General features: G+C 43.6%; 3 protein-coding genes across 4 annotated transcripts; 1 reads left to right on the top strand and 2 right to left on the bottom strand.

Moving 5' to 3' along the window:
• Positions 1-771: 771 nt before the first annotated feature.
• Positions 772-3933, bottom strand: SARC_04620 (hypothetical protein; the record flags this gene model as incomplete). Its single annotated transcript, XM_014301549.1, has 7 exons — positions 772-971; positions 1039-1136; positions 1410-1628; positions 1760-1838; positions 2076-2311; positions 3135-3220; positions 3532-3933. 7 exons carry the CDS (start codon positions 3931-3933, stop codon positions 772-774), a joined length of 1320 nt encoding a protein of 439 aa, XP_014157024.1.
• A 7663-nt stretch (positions 3934-11596) lies between these two features.
• Positions 11597-16701, bottom strand: SARC_04621 (the record flags this gene model as incomplete). Of its 2 annotated transcripts, none has more annotated exons than XM_014301550.1 (10): positions 11597-11758; positions 11938-12023; positions 12380-12459; positions 12678-12742; positions 13168-13322; positions 13811-13929; positions 14164-14306; positions 14447-14535; positions 15535-15626; positions 16231-16701. In XM_014301550.1, the coding sequence occupies 10 exons, from the start codon at positions 16551-16553 to the stop codon at positions 11609-11611; spliced, it is 1302 nt and encodes a 433-aa protein (XP_014157025.1). In that variant the 3' UTR covers positions 11597-11608. The 2 variants fall into 2 exon arrangements, with proteins under 2 accessions (XP_014157025.1, XP_014157026.1); XM_014301551.1 differs by having other exon boundaries at positions 13168-13349; positions 16231-16553.
• Positions 16702-16864: 163 nt separating this feature from the next.
• Positions 16865-17332, top strand: SARC_04622 (hypothetical protein; the record flags this gene model as incomplete). The annotated part of the gene is made up of 1 exon (XM_014301552.1): positions 16865-17332. A coding segment is annotated over exon 1 (224 nt), but the record flags the coding sequence as incomplete, so codon positions are not given.
• Between the last annotated feature and the right edge of the window lie 1063 nt (positions 17333-18395).

Here is an 18395-nt window from a genome sequence, read left to right on the forward strand (position 1 = left end):
CGTGTACATATTGGATTTTAGAGCCTTAACCTTTTCCGTAAACGTATATGTAGCGTATGAAGTGGGGTGCGTGTACATAGTGGATTTTAGAGCCTTAATCTTTCTGTAAACGTATATGTAGCGTATGAAGTGAGGTACGTGTACATAGTAAATTTTAGAGCCTTAACCCTTTCTGTAAACGTATCTGTAGCGTACGAAGTGAAGTACGTGTACCTATTGGATTTTAGAGCCTTAACCTTTTCCGTAAACGTATATGTAGCGTAAGAAGTGGGGTACGTGTACATAGTGGATTTTAGAGCCTTAACCTTTTCCGTAAACGTATATGTAGCATATGAAGTGAGGAACGAGTACATAGTATATTTTAGAGCCTTAACCTTTTCCGTAAACGTATCTGTAGCGTACGAAGTGAAGTACGTGTACATAGTGGATTTTGGTGCCATAACCTTTTCCGTAAACGTATCTGTAGCGTATGACGTGGGGTACGTGTACATAGTGGATTTTAGAGCCATAACCTTGTCCGCAAACGTATCTGTAGAGTACGAAGTGGGGTATGTAGTATATAGAAGTGCTTTGCATCTGTCTTCGTGTGGCGTATACTGACATCCTGACAGGCATGTGATGTATCTCTATTGTCTGAGTGTGATTCGGTGTGGAATGTGTATGGCTAAGGTTCTATAGTGAAAGAGGGGTTCGGCACGTTCACCCAGTCTCTGCCCCATCCTCATAGTCGATACTACGTTTTGCTTCAATCCCCAAACACCAATGCTTCCATTACACAGTAGACTGTTTGTAGTGTGAATGTGGGATGTGTGTATACCCCTGAACACATCGCGTGTCTTCAGAAACATTGTACTTAATGTTTGATACAGTCCTGCTGTTGACAATGTACACCACCGCCTGAGCTACTGGTTCGAGTGTGTATGACTGCGTGTTCGCCCTACCATGCATTCCGGATGTGTAGCCGCGTGTACCTTTACCAGGTGTAGTAGTAAACAAGGAAGGTGAATGCCTGAACCAACCAACCAAGTACCCACATACCTTTGACGCCCCACAGTAGCTTCACCAGAATCGTGCGCACCCGCTGCAGGCGGACGACCTTTTCCGCGACACAGTGTTGCAGCAGCCACTCCAATTGTCTGTACACACGCACCCCCCCCCCAAAAAAAGAGGACAAAGTCAGCAGTGTTGATGCAAGAGACGCTACAGTCTCGCCTGGCCGGTGTGCAAAATGGGTTTATTGCAAGGTGTGTACATCACGTATTTTAGGGTTTAGGGTTGGTTGTGTGTATTGCATTAGACACACCCTACGCATGTACCATTCATATTGGCCCGTCAAGCGGTGAAAGCCTATGAGTCATATTCAACACCAGCAATACAATTGCACAATAGACTACAAGCAACACACACACCCAGTCTCGGCTTCACCCACGCCCATGTCCGCCTTCGCTGCCACACACTGGGACCACTGGGTCTGGATAGCGTTGAGCTGAACGGCACATGGCTGTATGCAGTCTGAGTCACCGGAGATGAAGGTGCCACACGTGGATAGCACTGTCTGAAGCTCCTGGCGCATGACTTCGCCACACCTCTCCCGAGGCAATGGTGTCCACGTTGACGTTTGTTGTGGTCTGAAGGTAATGGAGTGTGATGTTAAGACACAAATATTTTCCGAGCAAAGTTGGAAAACGTTATCCAATAAAGTTTTTTTCCTGTAAGATCAAGGTACGCCCCCCACATACTGGTGCAAGTCGATACTAACCTTGTGCTGCCTGGTTTCACGTCTGTCGGCTTGGCCGAGTTTTTGGTGTTTGTAAAGTTGCCAGCGGGTTGTTGATAGCCTGTGTAATGAGTTCAATAAGCGTTAAGTCAAGCGTCTATTTCATCACCATTTGATTATCGCTTTCAATACTCAGCAGGTGACAGAATTCAACAAGCCTCACGTCAGTCTCTATTCCATCACCATTTGATTATCACTTTCAATACTCAGTCGGTACTAGGCCAAGTATGGCCAGACTCGACTTTAACCATATCCTTCCCATACCATACCATACCACGCCATGGCATGCCGTACCTACCTGCAGCACTACAGATGCTCAAGTACGCCTCCATCACCGCCAGGGTACGGGGTGGAGATATGCTGTCTGCACAATGGGCGTAGCTGTCGTTGTACTTCGCATAGGCATCGCCACATGTCTGATCACACTTCTTGGTAGGGCAGGCGGTGTCCAGTGCGAGTCTTGCTTGGAACAGGTTGTTGGCATCCGCAGTCGTACATGTGCCGTCCGGGTGTACCTCGAGTGGTCCTTCAAACCTGTAGGATTGTTGGGCGTGTTGTAGCGTGTGATATATATCTAGGAATAGTCTTATGGTTGTAGAATTGTTGGGTATGTTGTAGCGTGTGTTATATATCTAGGAATAGTCTTATGGTTGTAGGATTGTTGGGCGTGTTATAGCGTGTGGTATATATCTAAGAATAGTCTTATGGTTGTAGCGTGTGGTATATATCTAGGAATAGTCTTATGGTTGTAGGATTGTTGGGCGTGTTGTAGCGTGTGTTATATTTCTAGGAATAGTGTTCTGGTGTTCCGATTGGTCCCTTGAACCTGTAGGGTTGTTGGACGTATTGTAGCGTGTGTTATATATTTAGGAAAGATATTATGGTGTGTCAATTCTAAATATAGAATGATTGTATATACAAAATTAAACCCAGTTTTTTTCTATGGTGCTGTTGGTGTGTGACGTGAGCGGTGGGTACCATATTGAATGCTTTGCAGGTCAGGTGCTATATGAACTGCAGTCACGCTGCAGTATAGTATCTCTAGACGCTCAGCGATCTTTGTAGTGCTTATAAACAAACCCCGTGTTTGTAGTTATAGAGGATCAGATTGAAATCTGGAGGTAGTCGTAAGGCAAAGGTGGGATGTCAAAAGTCAAGGGCAGCATACTATAGTCACAAGGATCAACTTCACAGCCAGCGGTGGGCGTAAGTAGCGTCTTCACTAAAACTTACTTATCCACAACCAAGGCAATAACGAGAATCATATTCACACCCCATACACTGACTAGAGCCCATATTCACTCCTAAGACACGCACCAAGATCATGTTGACATTGATAGTTGGAAGTTGTACTCACCTCAATAACTCTGGATCTGTCGGTGTAGGTGTGTCTGTATCGATAGGCGCAGCCGGCTTCACTGTCGCAGGGAGGCTCGTCGACACCTATGATGTCATGAGATTACGTCATAATGGTATTCGTACGTGGATATGGGGGTGACTTCGTTAGCTAATGTTTTGATGATGCCATAAGCTGATGTCAGTGTGAACAAAACTGAATAGCTGTGAGACAAACAAAACAACCACCGCTTGCTAGTCGTAGCCATGCGTCGTTTCGGTTTCACGTGAGCAATAACATACACACAGTACACATATATACTTGTATGCGTACAATGAGGGCTACATGCCGTATACACGGTGATTGCCACTTGCAGACCAAGCTCCAACAACCCATTCAACACACACACAACACTCACCTCAGCCACGCTACCCGCAGCATTGGCAGTATCTTCGGGTGTCTCTGAAGCGTCTGTATCTCCTGCACCCTCCCCATCGTCTTGTATCACCGCTGGGCCGGGGTTGGTAGGGGGGGGCACATACTGTTTCTCTGGGTCTAAATCTACAGGCGCGGTTAGTAGTCCCTCTAAATTGACTTCCGATAGGCCCTGCTGAATGGACTGTATCTTGGTGGCGCAGTCGGTGCACCTACCACGACCGCGGAGTTGGTCTCCGAAGGTGTGCGAGATGTCCTGCCACTGTGTGGGGGGTGGGGGTGGGCTATATTTAGAATCGAGTGTCTTTTGGAATGTCTGCCATGTAGCAGAAAGAAGGGTGCGCCACCTACCAGCTTGGTGTATAAACTCTAAAGAGCAAACCATTCTGCATCGTAGTATACTCGCAGAGAGTGGTATGCATAACGCCGGGGGTGGTGTGCAAGGGGGTCTGTCACAGATGGACGTACCTGTTGGAAATTAGTTTGTCCACGCAGTACCACGAAGTTGTCGCCTGATACGCTGCAGTGTGAGCAGACCAGATGTAAAGGGCAGGTCAGTAGATGATGCCAGATGTAAAGGGCAGGTCGTAGTTGATGCCAGATGTAAAGGGCAGGTCAGTAGTTGATGCCGATATGTTTAGGTCTGCTTTTATCAGCTTGCGCAACGTATGCTTTTGTTGAACAGTCATGATCATAAGCGAATCAGGGGTTGCATCAGAATCAGAAGTTGTACACGCTCACTATTATAGCGGGCCATTGGAAGAAATAAACGGACGAATATATCACTCCCTTCAACTGATAAGCAACTCGCTTACTACTACTGATGAAGTAGTCACATATTTCTACTGATGTAACCCTCACTTACTACTACTGATGTAACCCTCACTTACTACTACTGATGTATCCCTCACTTACTTGAGCTGAGTGGTGAAGATAATCGATGCCACCAGGATCACCCCAAACACGGCTGCAACCACTGCTCGGCGGGTGCGAGTCGAGAGAACGCCGTTGGTGTAGCGTGAGGCAAAAAACTTACACAGTGCCTGTGGGGGTATGTGAAATGTTGTGTGCATGGATGTTATATGTCTGTACGCGTTATACGTACGGCTATGCAGCCAACTTACACAGTGCCTGTGGGGGTTGGTTAAGTGTTGTGTGCATGGATGTTATATGTCTGTAAGCGTCATACGTACGGATATGCAACTAACTTACACAGTGCCTGTGGTGGTTGGTTAAGTGTTGTGTGCATGGATGTTATATGTCTGTACGCGTCATACGTACGGCTATGCCTACAACTTACACAGTGCCTGTGGGGGTTGGTTAAGTGTTGTGTATATGGATATTATATGCCTGTTCGCGCTAACATACGTACAAGGCCATTTTGTTTTGTGGTCATGATTAGATATACGTCTGTATGTGTCCACATACATACGGTTGTGCGTACATACGATATGTGCGAATATCACACATTGTACAAACTTTGTGCAGAGCATTGTCTCTCGTAAATTATTTGAGTGTGTGTTGGTTGATGTAGAGTATAGACGTGTGCCTAACACACTGTCGTCCAAGTAGTAGCGCACACTAGAGACAAGGGTTGATATAGTTATAGTACCTACTCATTTCTGCCTGGCGTCGATTTGCATTCCTCCAAGGGAGTACCACCCCCCGTGTTTTAAACTACTGGCTGCACTACGTGACCTCTGCGCAATTACACCATGCATGCGCCTACCCACCTCGTGTATATCGTATTCACAGATGTGACGCACGGCTTTGTTCTGACAACGGCACCAGTCGGCCACAGTGCTCATGAAGCCTGGCCCGTTCTCGTACCGCCTTGCCCACTCCACTACCAGACATGGGTACAGGGTGACTACCAGCACGTAGTTGGTCATGACCAGTATAGCTGTGTCGGTAGATGCACATATGTGGGTGAATAGGGGGCTAATGTACTATAGGCGCGTGAACTAAGCGGACTGTCTATTTGGCTTTGCACCCAATGAAATAATAAAGTTGAATACAATGGAGGTTCCGCAGGTACAGAATAACCGAAGCTCTGAATACTACAGACGAATAGAAGTTCAGATGGGTACCGAACTGCGTGCGATAGAATCGGCCAAGCCACTACACACCCATGAAGATGCCAAAGGTGTCCACCACCTTGAGGGGCGAGACCAGCGTGGACAGCACTGAGGCAGCCGTTGTCATTGATGTCAGGAAGATAGCCTACGGTTTAAAAATAATATAGTCTGTGCGTGTAAATAAACCCCCGGCGGGCCAGACACGGTGTGAAGGCGAACAAAGTACAATACTTGATAGTGTACCCTACAATAGTCAATAGTACAATCGCAGTCCCAGTTTGAATGAACTTAGTTTAACTGCGTGTGTAAAACTCGGCCATCTCGGCAGGCCAGACACGGTATGAAGGTATACTAAGTACAATGCCCGATAGTGTAGCCAGCAATCCCCTCCAGCTTGAATATTCTTGGTTAAACTGTGTGTGTAAACCTTCACCTCGGCCATCTCGGTACAATGCCCGATATATTTGTGCGGAACACGTACATGCGGCATTATGTACTGAGTGGTATGGCCATACCTTGGCTGACTTGCGGTAGCTGCGCTGCAGTCTGTCCATGAGCTCTGTGTCACTCATCTCATACAGCTGCACGGCCTCTCCTTTATCCGTAACAGCTACTTCCACAGCTACAGTTCAAGAGAATGGATCAGCAAATGTAGACATGAACAACGAAGCAAGTTACCATGGTGCATTACCGTCTTCACCACAAAAATTACTGTAACTGAGTACTCAATAGTCACTCAATAGACAACTAGTCCTCTCAGAACAAAACTATAACTAAAGACTCGATAGGCAACTATCCTCTCGCGTAGTGTGCGGTCCATGAAGCCAGCCTTCTCAGCGTGTAACACGCATGACTGAGCCAGTGTTGCACTATGCCGAGCTGTGTTGTGCCGTACGCATCTCCCAGTGTGTGGGTCGGCCCTGTGACCGCATCAGCACAGCCCAACAGCAACACCAACAACACCACCCCCAAACAATAACCACAAGCAATAGAGTGTGCCACCTACCAGCCTCCGGTGCGGTCGGCGGGTTCTTCACCTCTGGCTCTAACGATAGAATCTCTCCTGTCTCGGAAACCCCATCGCCCGAACAGCCAGACACACTGCGGGTATCTGACCTACTGCTCTCCGAGGCCAGCGCCAACACTCTCGGATGCTGCGGCTCGACTTCGATCTCTATATGTGTTTCGGTACCCGCGTCTAGCCCTAGCGAGGCTTTGAGGTGTATCTCGGGTGCGTCGGGATTGATCGCACCAGCTGTAAGAGTGTGTAACTGTGCACAGGATGGAGTACCTGCGTCTCCGAGAGGCGTCTGTGCCTTCTCTGTGCTGCCGACTATGACTACAGGAGATCCAGCGATAGGGAGAGAGTGTGTGTCCCCACCAGATGGGGTCGATTGCTTGACCTGTTTGAAGAAATTAGTAAAAACGAATATGTCGTCCACGGCGATTCCTGTTGCGCGTGATGCATGGTGATGTAGTCAATATTAGTGATTCGTACGGGGGCTTCTTTGTCTGAAAGTGTCATGTATGCAGTCAATACGTACTTCTAAGTTGATACCTACTTCTATACTGGCAACTCGAGCAAGCCATCTGGCTCGCAATTCCGAACCACTCGATGCAATTGGCACTGTATGTGGTGTGCGAACGTGCTAGCCACTTACCGAGCGACACGAATATGGCCACAAGATTGATGGCGTCAAAGTAGTCGATCTGGAATACGACGCTGTAGACAAACACGGCTATGGGTACACTGATGGCGATGACCATGAGCCCGCACAAGGCCAGGAAGAGCGAGTTGAGGAACACCCACATGCACAGGAATAGCACCAGCAAGCTTATCGCCAGCAAGATGTAGTCGTGTGTCAGAGCCTGTGCGGATAGTGTGTTATTGGTAACATAGGAGGTGAATGATTGATCAGTGTTGTGCTGCCCCTTTTTGTGAGAACTAGTACATTGTACGAATAGGAAGATTCCTGCAGTACAGTAATAAGTCATGTGATGGGAAAGGTGCAGGTCTATATGTAAAATGAGGTGCATTGTAGGACGAATGAGGTTTCAACGGCAGCACAGAGGGAACTCTGTGCAAATTCCAGTGTGAACATATAGACCCACATTGGGTGTATGACCGATGATTTGTGACACGTACAGCCACACCCACACCAGTCTGAATAAGAAGTAGTCCGTTTTCGAACAGACGACTTGCCGTTTCCGCAGACAATCATCGTGTCATCAGTTGAGGATAGGGATAGTTAAAGATACACCGAAAACAGACAATCTAAACACATTCGACCACCATGCATGGGTCAGACATACATCCTCTAAATCCTGGTCCAGTAACTTGTCGTTTCCGCAGACAATCATTATATCATCATTTGAGAACGACCGCAGTTCTTCCTGGGCAGCATACATAGCATGCTTGATATCATCCATGGAATCGCCCGCATTGCCGAATTGGAAACTCGAGCGCACAATGCGAGACTTCGTTGGTGTGGTTTGTATTGTGGCTTCGTAGTAGAAAGGTACCTCGTCCGTGTAGGCGAGCAGTATCCTGAATACAGTCAATCGCACGGTAGCAAGCGAGACATACGATGAGTACAGATATGTTGCTGTTGCTGAACGAAGGAATTGAGGTGTATATAAACGAAGGAGTGAAAATGATGTCGTACGGAGTGTACCACATACCTGTTTGTTGCTAAGGCAATGTTTGGTACGATAGCGCCGGACATATCATATAGCAGGCTGCCGCCAGAGCTATAACTGGGGAAGTAGGCTGCCAAGAGAGTTTGATGTTGTTGAGTAGCTGCTAGACATATATGCTTGTGTTATGTGGCTTGTGTACCCACTACGGCTTTGGTATCTTCCTGCACTTCATAGCTGACTTTCTTGACTTCTCACAAAGTATTGATATGCAGTTCCGCATTCACGGTACACCAAAGTAATATGCAGATCCACATTTACGTTAAAGCTTCAATATACGCAGCTTATACCTGGTATGATGCTGCTATCAAAATTATGGTGCATCAAAGTTTCCCAATTACGATAAAAACTCAAGTATACGCAGCTTGTACCTGGTATGATGCTGTTAACAGACTTGCACTGTTCGGCACTATTCCGGCTGCAGTGCTTTTGGTATGTGGACGACCTTTGCAGAGCTAGCTCGGCATCTCGAATTCTTCTCAGTGCATTGGGCTCCAGAACACCTCTGCTATCGCCGTTGGTCGATCGATAGATTACAATCAACCGCTGTGTTTTTATATCGGTTTGAGGTGCGAGTTAAGCGTCGACTTTGATAGTTGTATTATCACGTTAATCGGTCAATAAGCACAGATGCTACGAAAGACATACTTGCATTCAATACATATTAGTAGCACAACCACAACAAAAGGCGAAGTGCAAATTAAACATTTGTCTCTCTATACAAGGCTTTCACACCGGGAACTTGTAACTTACTTGAATTTTCGTCGGAGTCCTTTTCGAAAACGCACTGCGTCTGTGTACCAAACTAATTCTGAATGGAATATAAGGCACAGATGCATAAGTGAGACTGGATGCAGACCGACGGCAACCATGTGTAATACCAAATCAATTAGTTTATAGAACGAAAGTATCGCCACGACTATCTTGGTACTATGGAATGACACACAGAGTAATACGCCAAACAATTACACGAGACGATATTGGTACAGAGAATTACGCTGGTGCAAGTAAGTATGAGCGTATATGAGGCCAAACTATGAGTTGAAGCATCACCTCCAAGTCTGCATACATACCCCTCGGTAGGTCGAGAGCCATCGGAACCGGGAAAAGCATTGTAAAATGCCGTTTGGTGGTCATTCGCATAGTTTGACGGATGACCACTGACTCTCAAGGCCTCGGAATCATCGGAATAGAATTCAACAGTTGGCCATAGTATGAGCGCGGTCACGGAGAAAACGATCTGTGTTTCAATCAGAAATACAACGGGAAAGAATCACATGGCTATGTAGTTTGTTGCAAAAGCAAATTCAACAACAAACACTTGGGACGAAAATGCCATCGACGATAAAACAGTGCCAACTTACCATGGTTGTAAACCAAATCAGCAACATCTTTCTAGTGTGCATAACAGTCAAATACATCAGCCATGTTACTGGTCCTTTGCGGTTCTTTGAGTCTTTGACTTCCTGTGTCGCTTCCTGACTATTAGACGTCTGCTGGGTAGTTGCACAAACGGTATCTGTCTCTTCGATATCTAAGGTATTCCTATCTGTCCAAGCTTGCAAAGTCTACAGAATTTAATAATATGTATCATGACACGTTGAATTTTAGGTATCATGACACGTTGAATTTTAGTATTGTTGGTTGGGAATGCTCAAATACGTATTTCTGTGTTTTATTCAACAATAACACGGCCTTTGCATACTCAACTATACCTTGTTACACGCCATTTAAACTTTTTCGTCCTTGCCATATTAAGGCAGTAAACTGAATAGTTTATTTATGAAAGTTTCAGAATACTTTTAATGCCAATTTCGAGCACCTGATCTGTATAATATGCCATTACAACACACCATTTGTATACACAACTATAGTTTCTCTTGCTTCTTCTTAGTTCTATCGACTTTGCAATACTATGTAGTAAAATTTACAGTGCATGAAAGCTTCAGATCTTGGAAAAAGAAAGCTCGAACAAATATTCCAGATCTGTATTTGCCATCACATCAAGCCAGTTATAAACGCATCTAAAAATTACTACGTGCCTTGTTGGGTTTTTCGTTCGTTGATTCTTCATTTTGAATATAAGGTGGTGGCGCATCCTTCTGAACAGGTGTTGTAAATGTATCTGATGTCATCTTGACTAATAGTTTACGGGCTGAGTACTATGCATTTAGATATTGAACAATATTTTACTTAGTTATTGTAGTTATCTTTGTGATATGGTGAGTTGGTTTTATAGAATTTAAAAAACCACCCGACTTCGGAAAAGGATGCATGTAAAAAAAAAAGTATGTTCTTGTGCTGTATTTAAAAATCGATTACGAAAGTTTTATTTACATTATTTTTTCTATTGTGGTATGGTACTTTATGTAGCGCCATGACGATTGTAGCTGACTTTCATTTCTCAACTGCAGTCTTCAGGTGAGTGCCCAATCGCCGTCTGCAATTATGCATCCTATGAACTTATGAAGTGAAGGAACGAATACGTGGATCTCTATTTAGCTAATATTAGTCTGGAATTTCACCGCGCATATTTAGTATTTTATTTTAAAAAAACAAACAAATATCTTGTGACTTTGTCATTTTGAGACAGTGTATGTATTTATCTATTTATTGAAAATAAATACGTATGTATGTATAAATGTACATCATATATAAATACATGTTTTTTGTTTGTGACTTTCAAAAAAACAAACAAAAGGCAGATACAAGTTAAATATATACAAAAGAAAGAGCACATTTTGTAAAGAGTAAATGCCTAAATATATGACAGATGGAATTCTGAATTCAATCGACAATCTCAATCTGACAAACAGTCGTATGATAAATTTGTACGGAAGTCGAGTATGTATTTATTTAAAAAAAAACCCCATGCTGTACATATTTTGAATTGTTTTGTATAAAACATAAAAAAAGTGTATTGAAAACAGAACTTTGTGTAAATATGTACTAAAAAACTATGTATTTCCAATTTTCCATAGCCTTCTGAAAATTGAACATTCCTTTATATTTATGTACACAAGTACAACTGTACTGTAGTATTTATATTTTAGAAGGTTATTATTGCACACATATAAATTTCAAATTTATATAAATTTCCATACTCCTTGTTCGACGCGGGCAGCTCTATACAGAATATGCTACACAAAATTATCGCTGACCTTACTACAACTTCACTTAGTGTGTGTGTATATGTACCTCACACTACAAAGACGCCGATGAGTACTATATTTCAAGACGTCAACACTTAAGTTACGCGTACAGATATTGTATGTCTTATCTTTATTACGCTTGTGAAACCTCACCAATTCCTATCACAAGAGCTGATGTATTATCTGTGCTGCCCTTGCGCACCGCCTCATTCACCAGAGCCTTCACCACACTCTGGACAAGTATGCGTCTTAGTGTGGCAGGGCGTTCGACACGCCTCTCTCTCTGATGGTTGGGTATCCAATTGTGTACAAACAGATGACTTAGAATTGTATTAATGGTTTTGGGTATTCATTTGCACACAGAGAATGGCAAACTACCCAGTCGGCTGGCGGCGTTAATCAAAGTGATGCATTCGAGAGTATACACAGATTGGGGTGCACTACACAATGCGAATGACATACCAATTCTGCATCTGAGAAGTTCAGTTCTTGCCGATCCAAAATTCCCTTTGCCACAGTAAGGGACTCTTCGCTCCGCATGTAAGTCCCTGCACAAACAGTATCCATAGAAATGTGGGTGTATAGATGTGTTAGAAAAAGTCACACAACACAAGGTAAACGAATAGTTGTTAGCATGCCAATTAGACCATCTACAATGCGGGCAATACAATAAGTTTAGACGGGAGGAACGACAATATGACTCTAGTGGAATGAATACGGATACAAATACGTATGTAAATAAATTACACAACAGACAGAAACGAGGGTTCACCCCAATAATATTATCGGTTAGTGCTAAAGTCTCTTGTTAGCAACGATAATTAGTGTACAATACAATCGACTACTCTATAATACCGATACAAAACAACCGCATTCTCTGGGGAGAAGCCTGCACATCGCTTACCGGCAAACTTAACAGCATCTGGCCGGTTTAAATCGCCCCAGAGCCCATCACATCCCATAATCACAAGCTTCTCCTTTCCGCTATATTGATTAAGTGAGGTACAATACACAATGAGTGAGTACTATCCATACCGAGACAACCTAATCACACGCGCTCACCTTTTGCCATAGGAGACGTACCCATCTACCAAGTGAAGGTTCACTACGCTCGATATACTAATGTACTAAGCAATACACAGCTTTTTGTCGCTCTCTATATATTTATTGCTTATCACCCGCACACTATGCAGCAATCATACGTCAAGGATGCCGCCACAATTTCCGGAACGCAAGTCAGTCCCAGACGCTTGAAAGCACCGTCGCCCTATAGATAAGTGTAACAGTGAAATTAGAATAGTCGCGCCTGTTGTAATGATAGAGGCAAGGGTTTCTCGGTGCGAACAGTTACAAAGTATTTTAACGCAGAGGTCACATCTGTGGCACAGTTATGCACACAATTACCTTTGTGAAAGGCAGAGCGGGATATATAATACGAGTGGTTACATCTTTTGCGAAGATATGCGCAGCACACCCGATAGTACCGCATGTAATTTGTATATAAAGTTGCTTAGCCTTGAGATTGACCAAACGCGTTTAAAATTGTGTAATACTACTTCATCCAGAATGGTGTTCCTCACTTGGTATACACAGACAGTGCATATACTCGGTTTACCACAGGCTTGCACACGTGAAGACCTGGCATGCAGCGATACTCACTGTATTCAATAATATCGATGAATGTGCACATACTATCGATCTCGACACCCCCAGTATGCCATTGATCCGTCCGTTAGTAACACTCCCTCCCGCCTTCTGTATCCGCATCCGCTCTGTGTGCACCATGGGGTTGTGGTCCTTCGTAACCAACAATGCCTTGTAATCGCTGCTTTCGGTCTCCACTGTACCTGTATCGCAATTATAAAGATGAAAATCTGTACATATGTATAAATAAATATATATAGATATGTAAATGCATGTATAAAGTATATATATATATATATATATATATATATCTATATATACATATATATATATATATATATATATATATATATATATATATATATATATATATATATGTATGAATATATATATATATATATATATATATATATATAATATATTTATATATATATATATATATATATATATATATATATATATATATATATATATATATATATATATATATATATATATATGTATATATATATATGTATATTCGTGTGTGTGTATCTACATGCTTTGACACAAACTTTAGTCTTTAGCTAGCACAGCAATATATATATGTTTCTAGCTATCAAATGAAAATAACTAATATTTCGGCTATCATCGAACTGTATTGACGCATACCTAAATCTGTAGCTCAACAGAAAAATAAAATGACACATACCGATATCTTTTGCGAGTACGGCTCCACTATCCCCTAAATTGGCCACGAGCATGTAGTCATCGTACAGAATCACTACAACAGCGGTAGTACCATCCTTCCAGCCTTGGGAAGCAGCCAGCCTGTGTGGTACGATGCAGAATAGTTGGAATAGAGACCGATATCGTTTTGCCTAAACAGACGTGTATTAGTTCTTGTACGCACACGTATTCAACCTATGCACAGGTATGTCCTCGAGATGAAGCTCCCGTACTGAAAAGAACAGCTATAGTACACTGCTTCAACCGGCTACTGAATACTTTTATCGACACACAACATTCAAGTCTAACAACGCGTCCAGGACACGCACTTCATACTTTAAAAAGTCCGTGTCTGTGGTCTTGAATGCGTCGGTAATGCATTTCCGCTGCTCCTTGGGCCCTATCTCGGCAATCAACCCGGACTCCTTCATTTCCAAGTAGCCAGCCACGTTGTTCAGGTAGTGGATATGCAGGTGCTTCTGTGGAGGGTGTTGCACGGGACAGGCAATTTTAGCTGTCTGTATGATGACCGGTGGGCCTACTATCTCACCTCACAAACACGACTGAAGCACATACTTATACTGTACACAACGTACTCACAAACGCACAAGCGACATACCGCGGCATATTTGGCAGCTCTATCGCCTGCATGCCCATCATACACTCCGTAGAACGCTAACCTGGGAGCTTCCAAAGGCCTTGCTTTGCCTGAAAGAGTTCGAAAAAGAGACGAATTCAAAGCAATTAACATGCTACCACGAATGCAGGAAGTACAGAATACAACACGATGACAAGGTGATGGCTATACATGCGAAGAGTTATGGATAGCAGTGGTCACTCGCAAATAGCTCTGAACGACTACGCGGGGCAAGTGTAGGCCTCGTTTGGTGCATCCCCCACACTGCGCGCGATAATGTGCTGGTTCATAACTGCGTGCTAGACAGGAAGTGTGCAACATCCCCGATACAATTTTCCGGTTTTACCGAGCACGGGATGTAATGAGTACACACCGTAGAGAGGTGCAAAAGGGACATTGTAAGCATATACGTAAGTATACTGCCGGCCGTAGAAGCCGTTCCTGCATTATACATCTCTTACTAAATACACACCGTTGAGAGATGCAAAAGGGATATTGGAATTATATACGTACGTATACTGCCGGCCGTAGAAGCGGCTCCTGCTTTATACATTCCTTACGATACGAGGCGTATGGATCATTCAAAACAGCACTCAAATCCAAAGATCCGCAATAGTGACAGTATGCGGCACTACTTCTATTGAAACTGTGTGACATTCATGCAAAGTGATAATTTTACACTGTGTATGGTATGCGAAACAACAGCAGCAATGGGAAGAGCTAGTAGTTGATTCGAGGCATGCGCGGTTAAAATGAAAACTATCCGAGTTGAATCCACTTTCTAGAACTTGGCTATGACAAAGCACCATATGTAGTCTAGAGACGAGTTGTAACCATGAATGATACTAAATTAAGTCGACAAATCGTTCATACGACAGAAACCATTCATAGACGTGGACGCGTATTTAACGGATGCAGTCTATAAATAATCTACGTTGCCATTCACACTTATCAGCACTTGTCGTGTTCAGTCTATGAATCATCCATCGAAACCATTCACAGACATCGACACTTGTCGTATTTGGTCTATAAATCAGGCATAGAAACCATTCACAGACGTATACACCTACCGTATTCAGCCCATAAATCATTCATGATAGTGTGCGCATCCTGCATCGTGTCTCTCTCACCCCTTCGCTCCGCTGCAAATCCATAGGTTTCACTAGACCATCAAAGAAGTAGCAGAGAGGCATTGTTAGTCTAATGTTATCCCTCTCCCTATGCGAAAGGGAAGGATGTCTGATATCAAAGTCCGTACCATCTACAGTAGACAGTAGAATAAAAAGAACAACCATCTACAGTAAACACAACAGGATAAAAATACCAAATAGTATAGGCACGTACAAGAAAGCCACAGATCATACTTATTTCAAGCGATGGCCAATGCAAGACACATACACACAGTGAGTACGTGAGTTGAATGAATGGTATACCATCACCGCTCTGCTGAAGTGTGTGCAGTATATATATAGTACCATAGCAGTTTGGTTGTCCGTGTGTTGTACGCCATGGTGATGATATGCGTGGCGCGTGCCTGTTTGAATTTATCTCCTCACATACATGTGCGGATAAGCTGAGACATCCAGAATATGCCCTCATACACACATTCACCTGCATACAGATGATACGCAATCACTAGCCATGGACACTGCATCTAATAGCACATACACATTCACTATAGTACTTATATGTGTGGGTACGCCTTAAGCTAACTATATACGATTGCGGTACGTTGTGCAATCTCTGGTGGGGTTGTGAATACATACTATTTGAATGGCCGACAGCCGACAATCCTCTCCAGTCCGAAGTGAGACGTTCTCTCTCTCCTGGGACGCTTACTATCCAATGCACTCTCAGAGGTTGCTATTTCTATTGACCTCTTTCTATCCTCTATCACCTTATCTGTTTCTTCGCTATCGGCATTGCCAGTCTTTTCGTGTGGATGTGCATCGCTGAGTGTATTGTGTGTAAATGCACGCCCGGAAGCGTGCGTATCCACATTCTCTATACTTGCATTGGTAGTAGTTGCCTTTGGCGCAGCCGTATGGTCGCCCAGTTCGTTTGCACTTTCGTGTGACGCCTCGGTCATTCTATCCGTTCGTTTTCCTGTCGCTTATTAGGTGGTGCACATAGTATTGATGTCCATATGTTCACATCCCCATTGCGAGTCCGTACTTCACGCTGTGTGTGTGCCTATGTGTGTGACCACGATGTCTGATGTATGCAGTAGAAATATGCTAATCCCTAGGTTGTGCGCAACTGATACCAGTGAGACGGAATGTGGATAGGGTTTGTTTGTATGCATTTTATATTGAAAAAAAAGAATAAATAATACTTGGATCATAAATCATAACAATAACCTGCTGAAGCAAAAAGCATACACCACCACTAGTTACAGTAGTTGGCATCTACAGATACGGACTAGACTGCTTGTTCAAACGATGTGATAAGAAAGCGCCTACTACATACACACCCTAGCAGCATTATAGCTGTCTAATAAACATAACCTCACAAAAATAAAAATAGATGCAAATACAACTACGAGCTAAGTGTGAACTCACACCACACCACGTCTCATTTTATCTCATCTCGTCGCTCACATAAATCACACCACACCACACCGCAACCACACTACAACACAACAATGCCTTTTGTCGAGGTAGGCGGTATGAAACACGACCATGTTGGCAGAGACGCAGTCGTTGAGCCCAGCACAGTCGATGAACTGCTACAGCCGCTGGGGGTTTGGTCCGTCTGGCACGCAAGCATATACATCGCATGTCTGTTGCAGGCTATCGCTGGGGCTATGCGGGTGATGCTGGCTGTATACACACACGTAGATATTGATGTACAGTGTAATCTACCCTTGTAAGTCATGTGTGTGTGTGTGTGTGTGTGTGTGTGTGTGTGTGTGTGTGTGTGTGTGTGTGTGTGTGTGTGTGTGTATGTGTGTGTGTGTGTGTGTGTGTGTGTGTGTGCATGTGGCTGTACGCGAGTAGATGCGTGGCAAGTCTCAAGCAGTCTCTTGCTGGGGCTATGCATGTACATGAGGCTGTGTACACACAAGTTTCGATATTTTCGGTGTATTCTACCTTTGTAGATGATTAGGTTGTCTGTGATAGGCAGCTATTGGCGTATGCGGTAATTGGTGTGGCAAATCCAATGCGTTGTGTTACTGGGACAATATGTGTGTCACTAACTGTAGACGCATACGTGTCGATTTTGTTCCGTAACTATACCCTGGTAAGTGCTGAAGTTGTCTGTGGTGCCTGTGTACGTATGCGAGTATATACGTAGTAAGACTAATGCAGTCTCTAGTTAGGGTTGAATGTGTTCTTCTGTCCGTGTACACACATGTGGCAGCAGATATGCCGTGTACTCTACCCGTGCAAATTGTGTTTGGAGGTGGGGGCATGAGTTGTGGTGGTAGTGTGTATATTCCTTAGTTGCTGCTTCATTTAGGGGAGCAAGAACGTAACTTGATACAAGAATACGCTTATAGTATATGAGTGTGTACGCACCTCAGCCCAGGCTGCTTGGGATTACAATTGGTGTGTTCGAATCTGCGTAGGTCTACGCACCGAATCAAGGACGTTCCTCTACCTATAAATATTGGTATAAATAGACAATGCCCATAAACCTATATTCAAATGATCATGAATATCACCAAAACACTACTTCGAACAGTATTGACAAACTATGTACATGGATAGCTCTTTCGCGTGTTTGAATGTATATTTGTGCATACGCATCATTGTATACATCCATATTAACGAACACAGCCTTGTGATTGATAAACGTCCACGGGTTTCAGAGCACATAAATTATAAAATCTCTCTGTGCGTAACAGCACACATCTTTGAAAAACAAGTATATTTATATATATATATATATATATATATATATATGTATATCATACTATGAATCTATC

This window comes from Sphaeroforma arctica (genome assembly GCF_001186125.1).
Source record: "Sphaeroforma arctica JP610 unplaced genomic scaffold supercont1.266, whole genome shotgun sequence".
NCBI classification, from domain to species: Eukaryota; class Ichthyosporea; order Ichthyophonida; genus Sphaeroforma; species Sphaeroforma arctica.